This window comes from Nyctereutes procyonoides, unplaced genomic scaffold (assembly GCF_905146905.1).
Source record: "Nyctereutes procyonoides isolate TBG_1078 unplaced genomic scaffold, NYPRO_anot_genome, whole genome shotgun sequence".
Lineage (NCBI taxonomy): Eukaryota > Metazoa > Chordata > Mammalia > Carnivora > Canidae > Nyctereutes > Nyctereutes procyonoides.
The window spans coordinates 29,416,359-29,442,163 of NW_026575020.1; the positions used below are offsets into that span (position 1 = coordinate 29,416,359).

At 43.5% G+C, this 25,805-nt stretch overlaps 1 protein-coding gene across 3 annotated transcripts in view; it reads right to left on the minus strand.

The window, feature by feature from the left end:
* SHPK (sedoheptulokinase) overlaps positions 1 to 25,677 on the minus strand; it is a 36,850-nt gene extending 11,173 nt beyond the window's left edge. The window contains exons 1-6 of one of the 3 annotated variants that reach the window (XM_055317996.1): positions 25,462 to 25,677; positions 18,085 to 18,226; positions 9,808 to 9,991; positions 9,099 to 9,251; positions 7,929 to 8,104; positions 3,587 to 3,787 (exon numbers count right to left, since the gene is read on the minus strand). In XM_055317996.1, the coding sequence (XP_055173971.1) occupies positions 3,587 to 3,787; positions 7,929 to 8,104; positions 9,099 to 9,251; positions 9,808 to 9,991; positions 18,085 to 18,226; positions 25,462 to 25,611 (1,006 nt within the window). In that variant the 5' untranslated portion in view covers positions 25,612 to 25,677. The other 2 variants (XM_055318013.1, XM_055318004.1) reach the window with 2 other exon arrangements.
* Positions 25,678 to 25,805: the final 128 nt, after the last annotated feature.

Genomic DNA, 25,805 nt, shown 5'->3' on the forward strand with positions numbered 1-25,805 from the left:
TAATGGGGAAAAAGGGAAAGGAAATGAAAAAGAAAAAAATGGATCAAACAGAAAGCTTTCAAATAAAAAAGCTCCATCTGGCTGGCTCAACTGGTAGAGCATGTGATTCTTGAACTCAGAGTCATGAGCTTAAGCCCCACATTGGAAGTAGAGATTACTTAATAAATAAAAACTAAAAAAAAAAAATAGAAAGCAGAGAGACTAGGAGATACGATGATTAAATGCAATGTGGTATCCTGAATTGATTCCTGGAACAGAAAAACAACATTAGTGGAAAACTGTCAAAACCCAAAGAAAGTCTATAGTTAAAAAGAAGAAAACAATGAACAATGTGTTTACATATCCTTGATAAACATTGCCAAAAGAATGTTAAGGAAATGTTAAAATAAAGTGTTCTTCCTCACTGGGAAATATCTGGACCATGAACCCAGCTTTGGGGGGCACCTGATGGAAGGTGTATACCAGCTGGAGGCCTGAGAGATCTGGCTTCTAGACCTGACTCTGCGTCTCTTGACTTACCACCTCATCCAAATCTATTGGTGGCAATTAAATGCTATGAGTTGCCAAATATTCACATCATAGGCCTAGAACCACAGACCATCAGAGCTGAAAAAACAGAAAAGGGAAGGGACTTGCCAAGTCCCTTAATGACTTAGGACAGAGCTGAGAACTGAGGCCACTAACTGGGTATACCACTACACTATGCTTATTTAACAAGCAGTTATATCACACTTATTATGGGCCAGACTTCATTCTAACTGCTTTGCAATATAACTTATTTGATCCTCGAAGTCCTTTGAGGTAGGTCTAGGATAATCCCTTTTTCAGATGAGGAAAGTGAAGAATAGAGAGGATAAGTAACCTGCCGAAAAGCACAAGGAAGTAGCAGAGCTGGGATTCAAATTCAGGTCACCTGGCTCCAGAGTCCCTGCTCTAAACTACATGGGAATCGAACTCCCTGTTTTCTAACTTCTGGAAAATAATGCAAACCTAGGGTACTCTGAATAGAGAGAGAGTTTTATTTTTTTATTTATTTTTTAAAGATTTATTTATTTATTTATGATGGGGGGGGGCAGAGACACAGGAGGAGGGAAAAGCAGGCTCAATGCCGGGAGCCCAATGCGGGACTTGATCCCGGGACTCCAGGATTGCGCCCTGGGCCAAAGGCAGGCGCAAAACCACTGAGCCACCCAGGGATCCCTGAGAGTTTTATTTTTATATGTTATGCTTTAATATTTCTATTTCTGGTTAATAAATATAATACCTTTTATCTCACTAAACCTTATTGTATTTGCATCTATATATTTTTTAAGACTTTATTTATTTATTTATTTATTTATTTATTTATTTATTTATTTATTTATTTATTTATTTAAGAGAGAACACAAGCAGGAAGGAGGGGCAGAGGGAGAGAGAGAAGCAGACTCCCCGCTGAGCAGGGAGCTCAAAGCAGGGCTCCATCCCAGGAACCTGGGATCCTGACCTGAGCCAAAGGTAGATAGATGGTTGAATGACTGAGCCACTCATGTGCCCCACATCTGTCTATCTACCTATTTATTTATTTTAGAGAGAGAGGGGATGAGCAAAAGGAGAGAGAGAAAGAATCTTGAGCAGACTCCCTGCTAAGCATGGAGCCCGATGCAGGGCTTGATTCCAAAACCCTTAGATCATGACCTGAGCCCAAATCCAGAGATGGATGCTTAAGCAAGTGAGCCACCTGGTGGCCCTATTTATTTATTTTAGAGAGAGAAAGAGTGCACATGAACAGGGGGAGGGGCAGAGGGAGAGAAAGAGAAAGAATCCTCAAGCCAACTTCATGCCAAGTGTGGAGCCCTAGAGGGGACTTGATTCCAGGGCACCAAGATCATGACCTGAGCTGAAATCAAGAGTTAGATGTTTAACTGAGCCACCTACGTGTCCTTGCATCTATATATATTTTTTTAATCAAATTATATAATTGTAGAAATTTCATAAAAGTTTAAGTTACATATAATATTAACCTTCAAAGTCCTCAGGTACATCTTCAAAATATGTCTTCATATGTCAAATATGTCAAAATATGTCTTCAAAATAAGAACCATGAAAATGAAAAAGACTTTTCTTTTTGAAAGGATCTTACAAAGAAATCCATCTCTTTCAGGTGTAAAACTAACAGTCACTTCGGTGTAAAGATAAATACTGGTCAACTCTGCCAACAATTGATAGAGCCACCCAGTTAAACCAGTATCTAAACACAGGGCTTGCCTGAAGATTCTTTTTTTTTTTTAAGATTTTATTTATTTATTCATGAGAGACACAGAGAAAGAGAGAGAGAGAGGCAGAGACATAGGCAGAGGGAGAAGCAGGCTCCATGCAGGGAGCCCGACGTGGAACCGGATCCCTGGTTTCCAGGATCAGGCCCTGGGCTGAAGGCGGCACTAAACCGCTGAGCCACCCAGGCTGCCCTTGCCTGAAGATTCTCTTTTTTTTTTTTTTTTAAGATTTTTATTTATTTATTCATAGACACAGAGAGAGAGAGGCAGAGACACAGGCAGAGGGAGAAGCAGGCTCCATGCAGGGAGCCCGATGTGGGACTCGATCCTGGGTCCCCAGGATAACACCCCAGGCTGCAGGCGGCGCCTAACCGCTGCGCCACCAGGGCTGCCCTTGCCTGAAGATTCTGATGACTGGTTCTGCATCTTGAAAACCTTCTCTGGCTCAAGGCTAAACAAAATCAGAGTTCTCTTCTTTTAATGAAGCATTCCTGAGGGGATCTCAGCCAAAGGGGCAGAATTCCCTGAAATCCTGACATCCCTGGCCAGCCTGAAAGGACTGATAGGAGTCAGGAACACTTGTCTGCACAACTAGCTCACAACATGAGCTTCCCATGTGCTCTCTCTTGCCTGTGCCTCACCTTGTCACTATGCTCAAAGTTTCCTGGAGTGACCCTATTCAGAGCTCCTACAGGTAGGCCAGTGCATCTAATGAACACGATTTCCCTAGGCCTGCATGGCTGATCAGAAATTTCATTTCTACCTTAAGTGCTTGGAAATGGAACCTCTCCTAGAAGGAGGTTATATATTTCTCTGTAAATGAAGATCAGAGAAAGGCCCAATCTATTCTATCCTGAAGAAAGCAGGAGGGCATCAGATTCCCAGGGATCCTTTCCAAGAAAGGGAGTCAGGAACTACTCGTCAGGAATAAGTGCTATGAGGATCTTATAATACTATAAAATACCAGGAGTCTTTTCCATTCATCCATGTTTGATCATTTTATTTTCAGATGTCTGTAGTCATCAGAAGGAAAACCTTGAATGCAAGGGACGGTGACCTACTAACAGAGAAGTAACCAGTGGGCAGGGGAAAGCCAGGAGACTACTATGACATTCCAAAGTCAAGGTTAGCGGGGAAGGTGCCCCCTCAGAAAATAATAAGTGACGGCAGCTCAGAAGATGAGAGGAAAGAAGGCTCCAAGCCCAGATCCTTAAAAAAGGAAGGAATGTGCTGGAGCCTGGATGGGTCTGACATCATGAATAACACAGGCAGCACAGACACTGCCAATAGGAAGGACAAACAGAGAACACATCACTGTGTGGGCAATGTCTTACCTAGATCCATCATCCACTGTACCAGCATGTGGACAAACGTGGCCAGCACGTTGCCCCCATTGAGTGATGCTGCCACTGCCAGGTAGGTCCTGTCAAAGTATGGGAAGTAGGTGACAGGAGCTGCAGGGTCTGGAGTCTGCGCCGGCTGGAATCCAGAAGGCATGGAGGTTGCCAACTGAACTGAGGTGCTGATGTTGAGAACTGTGGTCCAAGGAAAGCAGAAGTTAGGCCTGGCTGGCTGGCTCAGGCATCATAGGTCACAAAGGGCAAGAGAGAGTGTGCTGGTTTAAAAAATACATTTTCTACTTGATGGGCTGAGCACTGGATGTTATACTATGTGTTGGCAAATTGAACTTGAATAAAAAAAAATAATCAATTTAAGAAATTTTTAAAAATTAAAAACAAAATAAAAATTTAAAATATGTCTTCAAATTCTTTAAGACTCCTCCTTTCAGGAGGTAGAGCCTTATTCCCCCCACTGCCTGAGTTTGGGCTGGCCTGGGGGTCTTGCTTCTGATGAGGAAAATAAAGCAGAAGTGACCCTGTGTGATTCTGGGGCCCAAGTCATAAAAAGGCACTGAAGCTTCTGTCTCAGATCACTTGCTCTGGGGAAAGGCAGGCACCAGGTCATGAGCAGCCCTGCAGGGAGGTCCATGTGGCAAAAAAAAACTGAGGCCTCCTGATAAAAGCCCCATGAATGAGCTGAGAAGTTGATCCACAGGCCTGGTCAAGCCTTTGGATGACTGCAGTCCCAGCAGAACAACAGTGTGATTGTAATTTCACGAGAGACCTTGAACCAGACCATCCAGCCACACCCAGATTCCCAATTCTCAGAAACTATGAGAGATAATAAATGTTTGCTGTTTTAGGCTACTAAGTATGGGAGTGATTTGTTACACAGTAATTTACAAGGATTTGCAGCCCAAGTATTTGACTTTCTGGGGAGGTCTCATTCATTTTCAGCAAGTGCCACCTCCTTCTCACAACCATGGTGTTTTTCTTAATCTCCCTCTATCAGCAGGAAAAAAGCTCCCAGACTCAGCACAGAGGGGATGATTTTCTCCTCTATTTGAGGCCAGAGCCTGTGGACTGACTATTCTAGAAGTCTCTTCTCTTCCATTTCTCACAAGACCAGGCCAAAAAGCCTGTTCTTCTCAGTTTGTTGGGGTCTAAAATAACTGAGGTCAGCATGTAACTTTCCTATCTATAGAAGGTTAGAGGCAAGGAGGCTGAAAACAAGTCTCAGAAAGCCAATAATCTCTACTGTCTGCCACATCAAGCCTTTCACCATGACTTTTTTTTTAAAGATTTTAAAGATTTTATTTATTTATTCATGAGAGACAGAGGGGGCGGGGGAGGCAGGCTCCATGCAGGGAGCCCGACGTGGGACTGGATCCCAGGTCTCCAGAATCATGCCCTGAGCTGAAGGCGGCGCTAAACCGCTGAGCCACTGGGGCTGCCCCTTTCACCATGACTCTTTACCAGAAACAATATGCATTCATTTCAAGGATGGAGAGGCCAACCAACTTTGCCCATGGACACAACAAAAGAGCACAGCCAGCAGCCCCAATCTAGAACCAGAGACTACAACCAGCTCAGTGAAGAGGGAGCCTAATTCTTACTTTTTCCCATTTGAATAGCTCTCACTTACTTACAGAAAGCACATTTACATCCAGGTACAGGACAGTCCTCTGTCAAGGAACAGCCTATAATTTGAAAACCACCAGGGTAGAAAAAAAAAGAGCCAGGTTCTTTACAGGCACCATCCCAGTATGTCACCAAAACTGTCCACGAGAAACATTTCATTGCCCTCATTTTGGATGATAACAAGGGCTCAGGAAGAAAAGCAACCTATACAAGGTCATACCAGAAGAAGAAGAGGGCTAAATGCTAACCCAGGCCAGTAGGCTGGACTCCAAAGCCCACATGAGTTCCCTGACATTCACACTTTGAGATGAAAGGCTATAAGGCAAGAGATGGTATATTGGGAAAATTAAGTCACAGAATAAATTTAGCATATATTCCTGGAGCATTGATTTTAGTTGAAAATTTGGGAGAAAAGGTTTTGAAAAATTTTTGGACTTAAAAGATTTTAACACATGTATGTGCAAACAAAATTGGCAGAATTTCACTTTTCCCTTACAGCTAATTTTGAATTTAGAGGAATTACTACCCAAAATAAGACAAAAACAGTCCTTGAAATGTTATTTCCTAAGGACATCATAAAATAGGAATAAACTGCATAGAGAAGGCTGGTCAGAATTTTTTAACTCAGGGTTGAATTGTTGTAGTTCTAACTGATGGAAGAAAAAAGATCTGGTAACAAAGAACTCAGGTAAGGGGATCCCTGGGTGGCTCAGCGGTTTCGCACCTGCCTTTGGCCCAGGGCGCAATCCTGGAGTCCCGGGATCGAGTCCCGCGTCGGGCTCCCGGCATGGAGCCTGCTTCTCCCTCTGCCTATGTCTCTGCCTCTCTCTCTCTCTCTATCATAAATAAATAAAAATAAATCTTTAAAAAAAAAAAAAGAACTCAGGTAAGATGAATGCATTCCCCATTCCCCTTGATAACGAGGAGGGGCTCTCCAGAGTGGACCTACTCAGCCAGGCTTCCATGAGGATAAAATGAAACCCCCATTCTGCAACTACCCTGCTTGGGCAGGCAGGCCCCACTTCTCCCCTAGCCCAGGGAGGGGCAAATAGCAACCCACAGGCCATATCTACCTCCATGTGTTCCCATGTGCTCCATGAGCTAAGAACGGCTTTTACATTTTGTTTACATAATACTTATTGAGATATAATTCACCATAAAAAGCAAACTTTTAAAGGGTATAATTCAGTGGTTTTTACATTTTGTTTACATAATACCTATTGAGATATAATTCACCATAAAAAGCAAACTTTTAAAGGGTATAATTCAGTGGTTTTTAGTATGTTCATGATTATACAACCATCACCACTATCTAATTTTAAAATGTTTTCATTACCCCAAAAAGAAAGCTTGTATCCATTAGTACTCACTGCTCCCCGTGGCCCCCAGCTTTCCATCTCTATGGATTTGCCTGTTCTGAACCTTTCTTAGGAATGGAGCCATACAGCACGTGGCCTTCTGGAACTGGCTTCTTTCATTCCTCTCTTTTACTCCCAAGTGTGGCATTTTAGCTATGTAGATAGATCACATTTTAAAAATCTATTTATCAGTTGGTGTGCATTTGGACTGTTTCTACTTTTTGAATTATGAATTATTATACATAATGCTGCTAAGAACATCTGTTTGAAGTGTTTGTGTGGACATGTGTTTCCAGCTCTCTTGGGTGGTGTGCACCTGGGAGCAGAATTGCTGGGTCACATGGTAACTCCGTGTTTAACTTCTGAGGAACTACTGAGTTTTCCGAAGGGGCTGCAGCATTTTCAAATCAAGTGGCATGTTCTTACATTTTTAAATGGTTGAGAAGAAATCAAAAGGAGAAGAAAATTTCATGACACATGAAAATTCTATGAAATTCACATTTTAGCATCTATAAATGAAGTTTTATTGAAACACAGCTATAGGGGCAGCCCCGGGTGGCCCAGCGGTTTAGCGCCGCCTTCAGCCTGGAGTGTGGTCCTGGAGACCTGGGATCAAGTCCCACATCAGGCTCCCTGCATGGAGCCTGCTTCTCCCTCTGCCTGTGTCTCTTCCTCTCTCTCTCTGTGTCTGTCATGAATAAATAAATAAAATATTAAAAAAGCAAGCAAGAAAGAAAGAAAGAAAGACAGCTATAACCCTATTCATTCATTTATGTATTCGCTATGGCTGTTTCCATACCCCCAACAGAGTTGAGTTGTTTTGACAGAAACTATATGTCTTACAAAACCTAAAATATTTACTATCTGGCCCTTTACCGAAAAGTTTACCAAGCCCCCTTCCCTAGCCTGCAGCCTCCACCTCACTGTGACTCTCTTACACCAAATACAGAAAGACTCTACACTTCTAATCAGATCGGATGGAACTTTCATTGACGAACACACAATAACAAACACCCTAATCTACTCATCTATTTTTTTGGTCATGGAGTTATACAGAAATCAGTCAACTAGAGAGAATCATTTCCTTTACCTGGTCCTAAAGAGAAAAAGCACAGACTGTGGTCAGGGACCAAACTTGCCCTGTTGGGTTGTAAATCCCTAGAGGAGGGGCTTCACCTGGAGGAATGAGGTGGGAAACATGTTTTTCCATGTTTACAGAATAACAATCAACAGAGTGCTGAGGCTGCTGGTTACATGTGCCCCTTGGGCTCTCACACAGAGCTGGAGCTTAGGAGGCACCAGCAGAAGTCTGAGGAGCAAACAAAAGAAAGACTTACCTGCATCTGTCCTTTTGGCCATACAGGAATACACGGAGGCCTGTAAATCACCCAAGGCCACGCCCACCGGTGTCCCCTCTGGGATTTCAAACCAGGCACGGGAAGTTCTGCCTGCCACACTGCCGGCCTCAGCGATGTCTGGGAGCAGGTGGACAGGAAAGCCTGAGGCCCTCAATCTGCAATCCAGAAATGGGCAGTGCACTTACTCAGAGCTGGATTTTTTTTGGTCTTTGTTGTTTCCAGGAAACTCAATGAAGGAAAGCACTATAGGGTACACATATGAGAAGGGAGGTTAGAATCCAGTGTTTTCACAGAGGGCCTCTTTGGCTTTTTTAAACCATGAGAAACAGACTTGCATTTTTTTAAAAGTGAACACTGGCTTTCAAAAGCATGGCATTGGCCTTCCCGGAAGAAGACAGTCAGTTCAAGCCGGGGTGATCAGGAGAATTAGATAGGAACCAGATATCATTTCCACCCAGCCTCCTATGTTTGAAAGACACACAAATACTCTACAAAGCGGGGGGGGGGGGGGGGGGGGGGGTCAGAGTTTCAGCACAAAGTCACAGTTGGTTATAGCACAGGCCAAACCAAAGTCAAACCCCTCAGTTTCCTGAATACCAACTGCATTCATCACTCAGGGTTAGTAAACATGGGGCTGTTTTTATAAAACATGCTTAGAAAGTCCTTTACCTGAACTACCACATGCTTTTTGGTTTTTTTACAGAGCTCAGAATTTGGACCCTGAAGGAAGTGAACTTAGAGGGCACTGGATTTCTTGATCTGAAAAGGCAAATGAGTCCTTAAAAAGAACTTTTAAAAGACATCCCTCAAAACTACTACTTTCATTTCTTAAGCTTATTTTAAATTTCCTTACACTGAAAGTTGTTCTTTGAAATCTGCAGGCTAGGTCCAAGTCACAGAGTACTGGGGAGGCCAACCTAGGTCTGGGCCAATGTGGAGGAGCAGGACAGCATGGTGTAAGGGGTACCCCCTCCAAGGGTTCATTCACAGCCAGGCCCACCCATGCCTGGTGACTGGAATAGGCTGATAGACGATTCCTGGCCTCTTGGAATCCTCCACTATTATTCCCAAATTGGAAAGCACCACTATATCTCTCATATTAGAGCTTCTGGCCTTTAGCCTGGAGTCAGCCTGCAAGGATATACTCACATCTCTAAGTTCCAGCTTTGGCTCTGAGTGTTGAAATATCCCCAGCTAGCAGCATTCTGGTCGCACATCAGGGATCTTGGCAAGCCACACAGCATGGCAACCACATAGTCATGGATGGTGCCAGCAGCATCGTAGGACTTCAGCAACTCTGGGCTAGTTTTCATATCAAAAACAATTCAACATAGTCTAATAATAACTTGAAAGCATATACTATACCCAGCTGCAGGCAGTGGACTAGATGTGGCATAAGCTGGGTGGGAGCAAGCACCCCACGTCCGTGGCTCCCCAACAGCTGAATCTCCCAGGGTGAGGGCCTCCCAGCCACTCAAAGCAAAGCTGGCTGGAGTCCGCCTTAGGGGAGTGGTCTCAGGGAAGGCAGCACCATGCTTGAGAAAGCAGGACATTGGCCATTCTTAGCAGCTCTGACCCCACCATGAACTTACCAAACAACCCCTTTGCAAGTACCTTGCTCTCTCAGCCTCTTTCTTTCCCCCTCTGATTTAGAATCAGATAACCAACAAAGAGCCTTCTGAAAAGTGAAGCAGTTCTAGACCAAGTCTAGGTCTTGCGACCACATCCTTTGCCAGGCCACCTCGCTGAGGGATATTCCAGCAGGTGGAGTGATGCTGACTGGCTGGAGATATAGCCCTCTGGCCACTCTCATTTCCCTGGAAATCCAGCACCCAATTCCAAAATCAGTTGTCCGTACCTATTCTTCAAAAGCCAGAAGATGGTTGCACAGCCAAATCCTGAGGCCACACTGAGATGGGACTCTGGCTGGGGCAAAGAAGCTAGGAACCCGCTGCTACACCGGCCATCCTGCCATGTGACCAGGTGGCTCACGGCTCCAGGCTCAAACACAGGAGAAACTCTTCCCTCTCTCCATTCACAACCTGGAACAAAGGCGATTACCAAAAACAGAGTAAAGAACAACTGACCAGCAGCAACATGTCCTTGAGACCACTCTGCTAGGGAGGTTACAGCATGACTTTATTACCTATGATAATGCTTCATTCACACACATGTGTTCTGATATCAGGGCACCTGGGATCTACCACCAATGGCTGTGTGATTCTGGCCAAGTCACCTACTCCCTCCATTCATTCCACTTCTTCTATGTTCCCTTTAATTCCTGGGTTTTTTTTTAAGATTTTATTTATTTATTCATGAGAGACACACAAGAGAGGTAGAGACACAGTAAGAGGGAGAAGCAGGCTCCCCATGGGGAGCCCGATGCGTGACTCGATCCCAGGACCCCAGGATCAAAACCTGAGCTAAAGGCAAACACTCAACCACTGAGCCACCCAAGTGCCCCCCCCCGCTTAATTCCTTTTTTTAAAGTTGATATTATATCCCCTCCCACCCTGTAAGAAAAGAAATTTGGTACGCCTTCAAGTCCCCTAGTCTCTGTCCTTCCAACCCTTATCACGATGATATTACCTATACTTGATTCCAGATGATGATGGATATATTTCCTCTTTTCCTTTGGTCCTAGGTAATTGATTTTTAGATATCGAACTTTACTCAGGAATCCGGCCATCTTTACTTATCTCACTTATCTCTCGAAATCTTCTGGATTTTTTTCTCTGCTCTTATTTAAATATTTTACCCAAAACTAGTTCCAGATAGTTTGTTCTATGACAAAATATCTAAAGGCCTATATGGCTCAAAATATTTTTTCATATCCTTGTATTTGAAGGACAGTTGTAATATTCTAGGTTCTAAGTTCTTTTTCTTCAATACTTAAAAATACTTTGTATATTTGTAATAGATTACCACAAATTCCTTGCTACTCCTTCCATTAAGGGATAGAGTCTAAGTCCTCTTTCCTTATCTATGCTGGCTGTGATGATTTGCTTGACCAAGAGAATGTAGGTGGAGTGAAATCCTAGGACTCCTAAGGTTAGGTCAAAGAAGCCTTGCAGCTCTCACCAGAGCCTCCTAGAGTACTCACTCTGGAGGACACCAGCCACTCATACCTTGTATCATCTACTTCTACAGGCAGATTGAGCTACTCTACATGGGGTTGACAGAGGTTGCTCTGGGGGAGCAAATCTGTCCCACTACCCTGAGGCTGCCATACATGGAGAACTCACATGCAGGAATCTATGAGGCCATCCTCAGCTGAGTCTAGACTTCCAGGCTTCCCCACGAAGGCATCAGGCATTGAGTAGAGCCACTCTTGAACCCTTCAGACCAGTCTGTCTACTAGATGAATACAACTAAGCAACCTCTGTCAACCCCATGTAGAGGAGCTCAATCAGATTGTAGAAGTAGATCATACAAGATATGATAAAATCCAGAAAGGGAGACAGAACATAAAGACTCCTAACTCTGGGAAACGAACTAGGGGTGGTGGAAGGGGAGGAGGGTGGGGGGTGGGGGTGAATGGGTGACAGGCACTGAGGGGGGCACTTGATGGGATGAGCACTGGGTGCTATTCTGTATGTTGGTAAACTGAACACCAATAAAAATAAATTTATTATTTAAAAAAAGGATAAAATCATTGCTGTTTTAAGTCACTGGGTTTTGGAGGTAGTTTGTTATGCAACAATAAAGTACCAATATACAGGATGCCTGGGTGGCTCAGTGGTTGAGCAACTGCCTTTGGCTCAGGTTGTGATCTCGGGGGTTCCCAGGATCAAGTCCCATATCAGGCTCCCCGCAGGGAGTCTGCTTCTCTCTCTGCCTATGTCTCTGCCTCTCTCTGTGAGTCTTTCATGAATATATAAATATAAAATCTTTTAAAAAAAAAAGAACCAAAATACTATTCCATTGCATTTTTACATAGAATGTTGCTGTTGAAAAATATCTAGTTAAATGCTTCTAATTCTTTTATATAAAATCTGTTCTTTCATTCTGTAAGCTTTTGGAATTTTGTCTGAAATCCTTAAAAGTTCACTACATCTAGCTGTGAGGTTTTCCTACTCTCTTTTCTTTAACATTCCATGGGCCCCTTTGGTCTGGACAGTTAAATTTTGTTTTATCGATTATGATAAATTTTCTCCATTAATTCTCCAAATATTTCCTCCTCTACCACTTTTATTTTTCCTTTTCTGGATCTCAAATTATTCAGACACTAGTGCTTCGATTTGTATCTTCAATATGTCTTACTTTTTGTTTTATATTTTCTATTTCCTTTTCTTCTTTCTTCCTTCTGAGAGATTTCCTAAATTTGCCTCTTTCATTCTCTAACTTGTTCTGAAGTTCTATCCATTCTGCTATTAATCTCATCTATTACATTCTTTATTTCAACTATTATATTTTTATACCTAATATTTCTGCTTGGTTCTTTTTATGTTTTCTTCTTAATGTTTCTTGCTAATATTCTCCTTTCCTTTTTTTAATATTTTATTTATTTATTCATGAGGGATAAATAATCTCATCTGTGAGAGAGAGAGAGAGAGAGAGAGAGGCAGAGACACAGGCAGAGGGAGAACCAGGCTCCATGCAGGGACCCTGATGAGGAAATCGATCCCGGGGCTCCAGAATCATGCCCTGGGCCAAAGGCAGGCACTAAACCACTGAGCCACCCAGGGATCCCCAATATTCTCCTTTCAATGTCAGGCTAATTTTAAATTCTTAGACTATACATTCTAATAGTTCTGCTTCTGAAAGAATCTCCATCTGGGGTGCCTGGGTGGCTCCAAGAGCATCCAACTCTTGGTTTCACCTCAGGTCATGATCTCATAGGTCATGGGACCAAGCCCCACATTGGGCTCTGAGCTCAGCAGCAAATCTGCTTGAAGATTCTCTCCATCTGCCCCACTCATGCTTGTATGTGCTCTCTCTCTCTCAAATAAATTTTAAAATATATCTTTAAAAAAAAAAGAATCTCCATCAAATCACTCAGCACAATGTCTTTCTTATGAAATAGCCGTGAACCTCAAATATCTTATTGTCTTGGTCCATGAACTCATTTTGTCCTGGGAGTATTGGCTACTCTGTCAGGCAGTGTAAATGAGCTAGACCTCAGTCCCTGTCAGCCCCAAAGGGTCAGGGGAGGATGGATAAGACCTGGGGTGGATCCATAGCTAACCCATACCATCTTGCAAAACACCTCCTCAGGTCGGGGATTCCATTCTGCCCCCCAGGATGGAACAATGTTTTGAGAGTCCTTAGATTATAGGTCACCAGCCCTGTGATCTGGGGAGAGTGATTTGCTTTGATTTTATTCCTGAAGACACCTGAATTGCTTTGGGCATGGGGAAAGGTTCTGCTTGTCCCAAAGCATGACAATCCAGGGGAACCAGCAGTTCCCCCCTGATTTATCCCCACAGGCAAGGCAGTTTGCTTCTTGCCTCAGATCCAAACCATCAATCCACATACACCAACTCAAAATACCCTCATCACCCTCAGTTCTCTCACAGTGTTCTCCCCTTGCTTTGGTGTTGTTCTCTTATGATTCTTTTGAAACCAGTCATGGGGGAGAGAGCCATCAGTCAAGCTCGCTCAGCATTTTGGTAGCAACTGTATCTGGAAGTCCAGAAGTAGAGGACACTTATAACTGTTTCCTGGGTCCTGGTATCTCGTTCTGTCATGTGCTAACTTTATTGTCAAACTAGTAGGAAGGGGAAGGGTTAGGGTGTGTTGTGTGTATTAAATGAGTTAACACATGTAAAGTATTTAGAACTGTATCTGATGCAGTACTCAATGTTAGTGATGATAATGATGAAAATGAATCTTTACCTTCTAAACTCTGTCCATGGTCTAACACGTCCAACAGCCTTTAAGAAAGAGAATACACCCTCCTACATATCTTTTGTTCTATCCTCTCCTCATACAAGGGAGATTTCTCACACTTCACTATGTAACTACAACCACAGAAGCAGAATGAAAAAAGAATGTTGACAATCAAATGCCAATTGAGAAAAGTTATCAGCAGCAAGAACACTCCAGACGCAATGGACAGAGATGAGAATCTGGCCTCCATGTAACATGAGAACATTGCCTGCCATAAAGCAAAGCAGGGCAAAGCCCCACATGCAACTGTTTCGTGGCTATTTCTGATCTCAGGCCCCAGATTCAGAAGCCAAAACCATTACATTTTCTTATAAATTTATTCGTTAAGAACCAAAGAAAACACTTAACTGCCCCTCCCTCCTCAGTTTCAGGCCACGAACATCCATTCATTCATTCATATGTGCATGACTGAATGATATGTGTATTAAGTATCTAATATTTATTAGGCACTGGTTCTAGTCCCTGAGAATACAGCAATGAACAAGGAAAAGTCACTACTTTCATGAAGCTTACACACTAGGGATATAGAATATAAAGAAGCAAATATATAATACCAGATACTTTTAATTGCTGTGAAGAAACATATAGCAGCAATAGATATTTGGAGGGTGATCAGGGAAGTCCTCTCTAAGGTGACATGTGAGGAGGGACCTGAATGGAGTAAGGAAGTGAGCCATTAAGCATGTCTGGGGACACATACTACAGGCGGATGGGTCCAGGCAAAGGCTCTGAGGGATCTTGTCAGTCTCTGCTTGGTATCCCTGGCCAGTAACCAGAGGAGCAGGGAAGCAAGTTACAAATCTTGTACCTGAAGCATACTTAGTTTTACCTGGGGTGTGGGGATGGGGGGGCTCCTCAAAGCAATGCATCTTCACAACCATATACTACCTTTGTACTTAAACTTCAAGCTGGATTCTTATTCCAGACCTAAAGCTGGATCTCTACAGCTTTTTTCCAATCCCTTTTTCCTCCTCCAAAACCCTTTAAAAATTTTTTTTGAACATCATTTTTATTTTGTTTGCCTTATAAAACAAATATGGAGTTCTTACCATGTAGCGGGTATTATTCAAAGCACTTCAAAAATATTAATTCATTGAATCTATATAATAGCCTTATCACAGATATGATAATTATCCCCTTTGTATAAGAAAAATGAAGCACAGAAAAGTTAAAAAAAAATTTGCTAAAGGTCACATAGCTACTAAAGTGATAGAACCAAGATTCAAATTGAATCTATTCCAGAATTCAGCTTGATATTTGCTTCTTTCTTTTCTTTCTTTCTTTCTTTCTTTCTTTCTTTCTTTCTTTCTTTCTTTTCTTTTCTTTTCTTTCTTTTCTTTCCTTTTCTTTTTTTCTTGGCAAAGAATTAACATATTTTTAATTTTATAATTACACAAGTGGTAAGTGAATGCATTCTCAGTATAAGATGTTCAGATACTACAGATAAAGCCAAAGGCCTGCTTATATCCCTACCTGGGTCCCAGCCCCCTTCCTGTCCCTGTTAGCCCTTGTGGATAACCACCTAAAGTTTTTACACTGACACCACATATTTGATTTGGTTTGGCTGACTTTATTTTGTTTTTGTCCATTTTTTTTTAAACAAATAGCACTAAACTATATTTCTTTTCCTAGGAGTTGTTTTTATCATCCAACAAATGTTCTGGAGTTCCTTCCATGTCAGTATACATGAATGTACCTTATTCTTTCTAACTACTGCATATCCTTCTACAACATGGGCACACTAACATTTATTCATACATTCCTCTGAGATTAAATGCCAACTTTCACTACCATAACAAGGAGGCAAACAAACAACCATGAGTAGGCGTCCTTATGCACACCCGTGTAAGATTAATTTTCCTGAGCAGATTCCAAGTAACAGAGCTGCTGAGTCATAGTACTCTCTTATTTTTAACAGGCCCCGCCAAACTGTCCTCTAAACCAATTTTCCACTCCATTTGCCAACTCTTGGCATTTTCAGACTTTGATGTATTATAATCCACTGGGTGGAAAATGATTTCTCGCTGTTGTTTTCTTCTACACTGTCCTAATTACTAATGATATTGAGCATCTCTTCATATGCTTATTAGCCACTTGTTTTTCCTCTTCTAGGAACTGCCCATTGGTATCTTTTGCCCATTTTCCACAGGGCCATTTGTCATTTCTTTGTTATTAGTTTTTTATATGTACCCATATTCAGACTAGCAAACGTTTTTGCCCAGTCGGCTGCTTGCCTTTTAGTTTGGTTTTATGATCCCCACTCCTCTCCTGCTATTACTGAGCCTAGAAATGGAGTCTACAGGCATAACCACAGGCCTCTCAGAAGACACTCTCACTGCCTTTCCTCTCTGCCCGCTGGCTGGCCTATGCCCTCGTGGAAGCAATTAGCTCTCTGCTCGGCTCACTGGTGCCTGTCTATGTTGACTGCCTTGAGTGTGCCTTGGAAGGTGAGGGCTTCATCTGCTCGTTTCTATGTCTCCCAAGGGGTCTAGCATGGAGCCTTATATATTGTAGTTACTGAAGCCAAACTAATCTGTGGCCACCTTTAAAAACACACTGACTTGGTTCCCAAATATGATTTCACTCAACTCTGCTAAGAAGGTATTATCATCGTCAAACGGTGGGTTCCCTCCTTCCCAGAAGTAGAAAACAAAACAAGGAGGCATGTGGGCTGGCTCAATGAAATATTAAGCAGCTCTCTCCAACAATGTGGGCAACGGTTTGTGTGGTTGTTACAGAGTCCAGGAAACAGGCAGAAAGAGAAGTCGATGACCAGACCACAATCTTTGGACCTCTGTTGTCCTTTTTGGGAAGGGCTTTAGTATTAAAAGGACATTTATTCTCATTAATGCAAAATTAAGGAGTTTAAAAAGCTTTTACAACCTAGACTCCCTCTGAGAGGCCAGCTCTAACACCATAATTAGCCTTCTCCCCCATTACTGATTGGAGCCAAGCAGCTCCTGTGGTCCCAACCAGCCTGACAACAGACAGATGAGAAAGAGGAAGGAGTAAGAGGTCTTGCACTAGTTTCCGCAGTCACCCAGGCCCTCCTGGGAACTAATCAAAGGATGTACCCCTAGACATCTGTCATGCTGCTGAGAGGCAGATCACCACTCACGTGGCCCAGGGGAACTGGAATCACTGGTTCTCCAGGCAAAAAGGGGTGAATCCAAATTCCAAATCCCTTTAACTACAGCCACCAAAGTAGCCATCTGTCCTCTACTTAAAATACCTGCGGTGAAATGTTGATAGCTTTGAAGCGGGTGAGGGATATGTGTCAGTTCATAATAGAATTCTCCCTACTTTTACATCTATATAGAATTTTTTATAGTTAAAAAGAGTCCTTTAACGCTTGCTTTAACAGGGACTCATAACATCCAAATCCTTCCTTGGATATCCTTTTGAGAAGTTCCTCCGTTCATGGAGCTACTGCACCCTTCTGCAGCTCTGGCCCTCCAGGAAGCCCTTAAGACCCCAGTGTCCAAAGTCAGAAAAACCTAGGTTCAAAAGCTGGAGTCACTATGCTGCCATGTGACCCTGAGCATATTAACCTTCTCTGAACCTCCACTTCTCATTGGCACAATAATGTAACCTACATCATAAAGATGTTGGGAAAGTTCAATGAGATCATACAGGTAACATCCTGAGCCCAGCACCAGGCATGTAAAGCACTCATTGCTATTTTGTGGCTTAATAAGTCTCCTCCCAGAGGTCAAACAGAACAGGTCACCTACCTCTGCACCGTGGCAGACCTTCTGATGTAAGACAACCAACAAAATAATATTTAGCACCTGAGCCCATAAAAATAATGTCCTAAAATTTAAAAAATCACAAGTATCTGTGATTATGGCAAACAACAAAAATCATGCCCAAATTCAAAAGTTTCCTCTGTGTCTCAGTATCTCCTACAACTACACTCATCTTCAGTTGTCTGCACTGATGCTCTGAGATACCAACACAAATAAAGAGAAAGCTGTGGAAAATCCACCCTACTGAATCCTATGAGAATCAGAGAAAGTGCACTTGTCCCTCACCCTGTTTATGGACAGTGTGTGAATGGAGAGTTTGCTTATTCATTGCGCATTTGTATGAGAAAGGATATACACAAAATACAAGAGTCAGCATAGGCCATTTCATTCCCACTGCAGGGTGACCTGATCCTTCGGAGGAGTGACCTCTGCAGCACTTTGCTATCCCACAGTGATTGCTAGGAGCATATGATCATCCCCAGAGCCCAGAGTACCTTGGTCTGTTTTCCAAAACATGACTCCATGCATTTGTCCTGACACTCCAATGCCACAGACTTCCTGGAGCAGCTGCCGAGGAAGGGCAGCAAGGCATTCATTTAGGGCTTGGATGATTCTGCTCACATCCTGCTCTTGCCCCTGGAAACAAAACAGGACACGTTGGGCAGGGGCACACAGACAGGCAGGGGGAGGAGGGCAGAGGCCTCAAGCAATTTCCAGGGTAGTGGGTGCCAAGCTAATTCCCCTGGGGTTACTTCCAGGACCTGCTGACTAGCCTCAGGGATGACATGTGGACTGAAGGTTCTCCACCACATCCAGAAAGGCCTGCTGCAGGAATGTGGTGGGCAAGATTCCACTGCCTCCCACACAGGTGAGGCACTGCTGCGGACCAGGTTCAGAAATGGCCAAGGCTCTGCCTTCCACTGTGAGTGAGTCTGAGCTAAGGAAAGCACTGCCTCTGCCCTATAGGAATAGAAAGACTAGCAAGAAGGATAAGAAAACTCAAAAAAGACCGTAATATAAGAAGACACTAAATGTCTATCACAAGGCACACACAGGGTTGGGATACAGGAAGGATGGAACACAGCAGGGAGGAACCTAGCAGGAAGGGTGTAGCCAAGAAAGGCCTCATGGACTAAAGTACTTTAAGACAAGCCTTAGCATTTGCTTCTATTTGGACTTTAGTTCATGCATCTGGCAAACATTTCCTGAGTGCCTTTAGAGCCAGGCCTTAGACTTGGCAACAAACACCCCCTAGGCAAAGCAGGCAAGGAAGTAACCCAGAGAATACCTGGGCAGAACACCAGTGAGATGGTCCATGTGAGAGGCTGGTGGGAGATGAAGCTATAAAAGAGGAGAGACTGGACCCAATAGGGACTTCAAGCCCCAGGACGAGGGGCTCCTCCCAAATCCAAAGGGAAGCCCCTCGGGTTTTCTGAATGGGATAATACCACCATCAGAAGATTAATTAGGCAATGATATAAGCTACCCGGAGAGACACTGATAGTAGAGATTTTTTGGGGGTGGAAATGAGATGTAAGGAAGTCAGGACAGGGCAGCCCAGGTGGCTCAGCAGTTTAGCGCCACCTTCTGCCCAGGGCCTGATCCTGGAGACCCCAGAATGGAGTCTCACATCAGGCTCCCTGCATGGAGCCTGCTTCTCCCTCTGCTTCTCCCTCTGCCTGTGTCTCTGCCGCTCTCTCTCTCTCCTCTCTGTGTATTCTAATGAATAAATAAAATCTTTATTAAAAAAAAATATCCATGAGCCAAATGGTCCTAAGAGACAAGAATATGAATTGAATATAAGATTTTAAAAAGGGGGATCCCTGGGTGGCACAGCGGTTTAGCGCCTGCCTTTGGCCCAGGGCGCGATCCTGGAGACCCGGGATCGAATCCCACATCGGGCTCCCGGTGCATGGAGCCTGCTTCTCCCTCTGCCTGTGTCTCTGCCTCTCTCTCTCTCTCTCTCTGTGTGTGACTATCATAAATAAATAAAGAAATAAATAAAGATTTTAAAAAGGTTAAAGGTCTCTGGAGTCAAAAGCGAAAACACAATGAAATATCTTAGAGAACATGAAATGCCAAAACCAATCAAGCAGTATATATCCAAATGGGTGGGAGGTACAGTCTAATATAACTTCAAAAGTAGCTGACTCACACCAAAATATTTAGGTTCCATAACCATCTCTTCTTTTAAATTATGAATTTCCTGTTAAAGACTAGAAGTCAGACTCCAAGACCCATCCCATCCCAGGAGATGCCTCTAATCAGTAAGAAGTCTCAAACAGCTAAGGAGGCCACCACAAAATATATACTTGGAAAAGCAACCCAGATGACATGATTGTTTTCCTGATGATTAAGTAGATCTCAGGTGGGTGCCAAAACTAGTGTGGAGCCCAATGTGGGGCTTGAACTCATGACCCTGAGATCAAGACCTGAGCTGAGATCAAGAGTTGAATGCTTAGCCAACTGAGCCACTCAGGCATCCCATGATTAAGTAGATTTCAAAGAACAAGAAAAGATAAAGAATTAAACAGGCATGTTTAAAAGAGTCGTACCTATTTGATTAACATTTGAGCTTAAGGACTTTTTTGAGTATTTGTTATTTTAGGTAAATATAAATATTTAAGAGAATTTGACCTAGGTTACCTTTGTAATGTATGTGTGTATGTGTGTATATATACATATTATATACATGTGTGTATACATGTGTATACATATTATATACATATATATGTATAACTAAGGTAGTTAACTGAAATGGCATTAAGCATTATTCAAAGGTCCTCAAAATGATAGCTACATGTTAGACATATAAATGGAAACAGCTTTATAAGCTAAATTTAAAAGCTTAAGTAAGAACTAGGGTTCTGAATTTAATAAATTGAATACTTAATTTTATTTCAACCAAAATAAAATGTTTCTGGCACACAAAAATCACCTCAAGGCACAAAATAAACATATTTAACAACTAGAAGGACCCATGGAAAACTCAGAAGAGAAAAGTGGCTCAGCTCTTAATAAATGCCTGGTCTCTGGGGAACTGAAAAGTTTATGATCTTGCAAAAGCATCAAGCCCCAGGCTCCCCTCCCTGGGCAGAGTGCAGCCCTCCCCTCCTGGGGGGTTTGACCCCTCACATGCCCTGTCAGACTGCTGGCTTTGGGCAGGGGCACTTCCAAACTACCATGATCAAAGCAGCAGGAAAAAAGGATGGTGAGGATGGGTAGGATGAGGCAAGGAACGCAGAGAGAGCACAAATCATTTTCCTGATGAAGCCCAGATTCTAACATGCAGAACTGACCAGACAGTGAAACACCAGCAGAGGAGGTACATGGCTGGGCACTTGAATTGAGATGTATTTTAAGTATAAAATACATACCAGGCTTCAGATTTAATATGAAAAAACACAATGTCTTACCAATAATTTTTTCTTATTAATAATTTTATATTAGTTATTATATATTGAAATTATAGTATATTGGATACACTGGAGTAAATAAAATATGCACTTAAAATTAATTTCAGCTGTTACATTTTACTTTTAATACTAGAAAACTGAAAATTCAGGTGTGGGTCATATATGTGGCTAGAATTTCTTTTGGATAGTGCTAGTTAAAAGAGTTCCCACATGGCCTCAGATGGTATATCAACCCAAGACAGAGGAGCCACTGTTTAAAATGGACCCAGGGTGGGTTCGTTTCATGGATGGGGATAGTGGAGGAGGGAAATGGACCAGGTGGGAGTGAAGACAAGGGGACAGTCAGTGTTCAGCAAGTAGTTTGAGTTTTAGTGGTGAGTGTGATCAGGGAGTAGCTCTCAGACAATGGGCATACCTACAATGTAACAGGAAGAATGCTGTCTCCATTCCTTGGTTCAGAATATCCATCTCTCTATAACCAAATCAAATCTTAAAATTTTAAATTTGAGAAAAGAACTTAGAAACTCACTCAATGCCCCCAACACACTCCTCTTTACAGATGAAGAAACTGAGGCCCAGAAAAAAGAAATTAACTCAGAAAGGGTCAACAGAGACTCCCTCAAAAATCTTGGTATTTTATTTGCAAATCTTGGTATTTTTATTTGCAAAGCCTGACCTTCCATACAGCTGCCAAGCTTGACCTTGGTGTATACAGTACTTCTTAAGAGTGAAAAGTATGGACATAAGGATGGGGTCATAGGCATTTCCGTAGCTCAGTGGTGCTCACTCCAGGGATGATTTTTGTTCCCTAGGGCCCATTTGGCAATATGGAGACATTTGGGGGTATCACAATTGGGTAGGAAGGATTTACTGGCATGTAGTAGGTAAAGGCCAGGAATACTGCTGGATATCCTACAATGCACAGGACAGCTCCCCACAACTCAAAGTATCAACATTGCCAAGGTTGAGATATACTGCTACAGATGAATTATAGTGTCCCAGAGCACAAAACACATGTGGAGGATGCAAGGGGGGCTCTTACTGGCCTCTCCTAAACCCTGCATTAGGTAGGTGTGGCACACTGTGTGCCTGTACACAGAACAGCCTGCCAAATGCTGTGGGAAGCAGGGAAAGCAGTTTTCAAGAAGTGGCCCTACTTCAGGGCCCTTGGGTGACTCAGCTGGTTAAACATCCAACTCTTGATCTTAGCCCAGATCTTGATCTCAAGGTCATGAGTTCAAGCCCCATATTGGGCTCTACACCCAGTGTGGCGCCTATTTAGAAAAACAAAAAATGAGTGGCCCTATTTCAAGAGAAAAGGCAATGTCTAAACCCATTCTCTGTAATCTCAGCTCTGCGGCTCACCCCCACGGGGTCAGAGCTGAACATGCCTCCATTTCATACTCCATGTGGTGAAATAATCATTTTTAAATACCCTGATGATTGGGTCACCTGGGTGGCCCAGGTCGTGATCCTGGGGTCCTGAGACTGAATCCCAAATCAGGCTCCCCAGAGGGAGCCTGCTTCTCCCTCTGCCTATGTCTCTGCCTCTCCACCAAACCAGCTCTACAAGAAATATTAAGAGGGACCCTGTATAAGAAAGAGGGAACCCAAAGAAACAATCCACAAAAACAGGGACTGAATAGGTAATATGATGACACTAAATTCCTATCTTTCAATACTTACTCTGAATGTTGAATGGCTAAATGATCCCATCAAAAGACTCAGGGTATTGGATTGGATAAAAAAAAAAAAGCAAAACCCATCTATATGCTGTCTACAAGAGACTCATTTTAGACCTAAGAACACCTACAGCCTGAAAATGAAGGGGTGGAGAACAATTTACCATTCAAATGGTCCTCAAAAGAAAGCAGGGGGGAATCTCTGGATGGCTCAGCGGTTTAGCGCCTGCCTTTGGCCCAGGGCGCTGTCCTGGAGCCCCAGGATCGAGTCCCGCGTCGGGCTCCCGGCATGGAGCCTGCTTCTGTCTCTGCCTCTCTTTCTCTATCATTAATAAATAAATAAAATCTTTAAAAAAAAAAAAAAAAAGAGGGATCCCTGGGTGGTGCAGCGGTTTGGCGCCTGCCTTTGGCCCAGGGTGTGATCCTGGAGACCCAGGATCGAATCCCACATCAGGTTCCTGGTGCATGGAGCCTGCTTCTCCCTCTGCCTGTGTCTCTGCCTCTCTCTCTCTCTCTCTGTGACTATCATAAATAAATAAAAATTTTTAAAAAATTTAAAAAAAAAGAAAGAAAGCAGGTGTAGCAATCTTCTTATCAGATAAAGTTTATCCCAAAGACTGTAGTAAGAGATGAAGAGGTACACTATATCATACTTAAAGGATCTATCCAACAAGACCTATCATGAATATTTATGTCCCTAATGTAAGAGTGGCCAAATATATCAATCAATTAATAACCAAAGTAAAGAGACACTTAGATAATAATACAGTAATAGTAGGAGAGTTCAACATGGCACTTGCTGCAAATGACAGATATTCTAAGCACAACATTACCAAAGAAACAAGGGCCTTGAATAATATGCTGGACCAAATAGATTTCATAGATATATACAGAATTTTCCATCCAAATGCAACCCAGGAAATTAGAGAAGAATTAAAAAGATTCATGGAAACTAATGAAAATGAAGATACAAACATTCAAAATCTTTGGGATACAGCAAAAGTGGTCCTAAGAGGGAAATATATTGCAATACAAGCCTCCCCCAAAAAAATTGGAAAAAAAACTTAAATCTACAAGCTAACCTCGCACCTAAAGGAACTGGAGAAAGAACAGCAAGTAAAACCTACACCAAGCAGAAGAGAGATAATAAAGATCCGAGCAGAACTCAATGAACTAGAGACCAGAAGAACTGTAGAACAGATCAACAAAACCAGGAGCTTGTTGTTTGAAAGAATTAATAAGATAGATAAACCATTAGCCAGCCTTATAAAAATTTGAAAAAAGACTCAAATTAATAAAATCATGAACGAAAGAGGAGAGATCATAACCAATACCAAGGAAATACAAACGATTTTTAAAATGTATTATGAGCAGCTATATGCCGACAAATTAGACAATCTAGAACACATGGACGCATTTCTGGAAAACCACAAATTACCAAAACTCTCTCTGCCTCTCTGTCTCTCATGAATAAATAAAATCTTTAAAAACAAAAAATCTTAAAAGTAAAAAAATATATCCTGTTGCCCCAACCAAATTTTGAGTCTCTATGAAAATGCTAAAAAAAAAAAAAAAAAAAAAAAAAAATGCTAAGTGCTCCTGAACTCTTTACCCTCTGAAATGTTTCTGACCAAGATGGACTCTGAACCCTAAAGAACTGAGTCTAGATACGTGGCAAGAGGTTGTGAAAAACAAGCTTTTGGGAGTGAGGCTTAGAAAATCCAGGTTTGTGGCTGGAAAGTGCTTAGAGGCCACTGATTTGAACTGGGAGAACAAGCAGGATTGGGGGGGGGGGAGTCATAAAGTTATACAGAAAGTTCCTGGATATTAATTTCTGTTGTCAGTTAACTGAACATAGAGCTACCTTTTTCAGGGAATTAATGAAATCCAGCTCTAAGGACTGATGATCTTTCTGAACCCACATCTCCAAATAGATCCCATTATGGTGAAATTCTCCATTTCTACCCTGTAGTTTTCACAAGACACTCGTTTTAATGTATAATGATCCATCCGATCTTTTTCTCTCTCTCTCTCTTTTTTTTTTAAGATTGTATTTATTCATGAGAGACAGAGAGAGAGGCAGAGACACCGGCAGAGGGAGAGGCAGGCTCCCTCTGGGGAGGATCCCAGGACCCCGGAGTCACGCCCTGAGCCACCCAGGTGCCCCCCCCCCAACCCTTTTCTAACATTTTAATCAGCTCATCTCTCCTGTCTCTCCGCTGTCCTTTCTCCAGGGCGTCTCAGCCTTTGGTCCCGGTGTCTCGCTGCCCTTGTTTGCATGCCCCAGACCACAGTCCCCCCTGCAGAATGAGCAGAGGCCGCTGAGGCCCGGATTCCACAGCTTAGTTCCTGAGGAAAATCCAAATTCTGCTCTGGGGAACAAACTGAAGCCTGAACTTGAGGACACCGGCAGGTGGGAGGTGCAGAGGGGGCAGACAAGAGGGAGGCCCGAGGTCACTCCACAGACACCAGGGCAGCAACTTCCCGCAGGTCAAAGTACAGAAGGTGGAGGGCAGGGAGCACCGCGGGCCGCGGAGCCACAGCGAGGCCGGCGGAGGCCAGACGGCCAGGAGATCGCTGTCGGCAGCGGGGCACGCTCCCGGGACCAAATCTCACGTCTCACGGGTCCGAGGGAGCTACAGCAGGGAGGCAGAGGTCAGGCAGGCTGGGGAAATCAGGGAGGCTTCCTGGAAGAAGCAGGGTGTGGAGGAGGCCTCCTCGGAGGAACAAGAGTGGCTCCCTGAGGCGACGCAGCTCCGGGACGCTGCCTCACCTGGGGCGCCGCCGCCTCAGCCCGCGCAGCCCGGGCGCAGCTCGCTAGTACCACGAACCCAGGTGGGTGGCCGGGCGCGGCCTCCAGCAAGGCAGCCTTCACAGACGTGGTGCCCAGGTCAATACCGAGAGTGACCACCCGCGCAGCCATGACCCACGAGAGCCCCGCAGCCGGCGTCTGAGGCGGTGGCGCCCCCTCCTGCACGTTCCACCGGCTTCCGGGCGCCCGGGCGGGGCGGGGCCGGCCAGTCCTTCGGCCACGCCCAACACGGAGGCTTCTCGCCTTCCCATTGGCCGAGGAAGGCGGAGCCCCGCGCGGGAGGCGGGACCTAGAGGGAGGCTCGC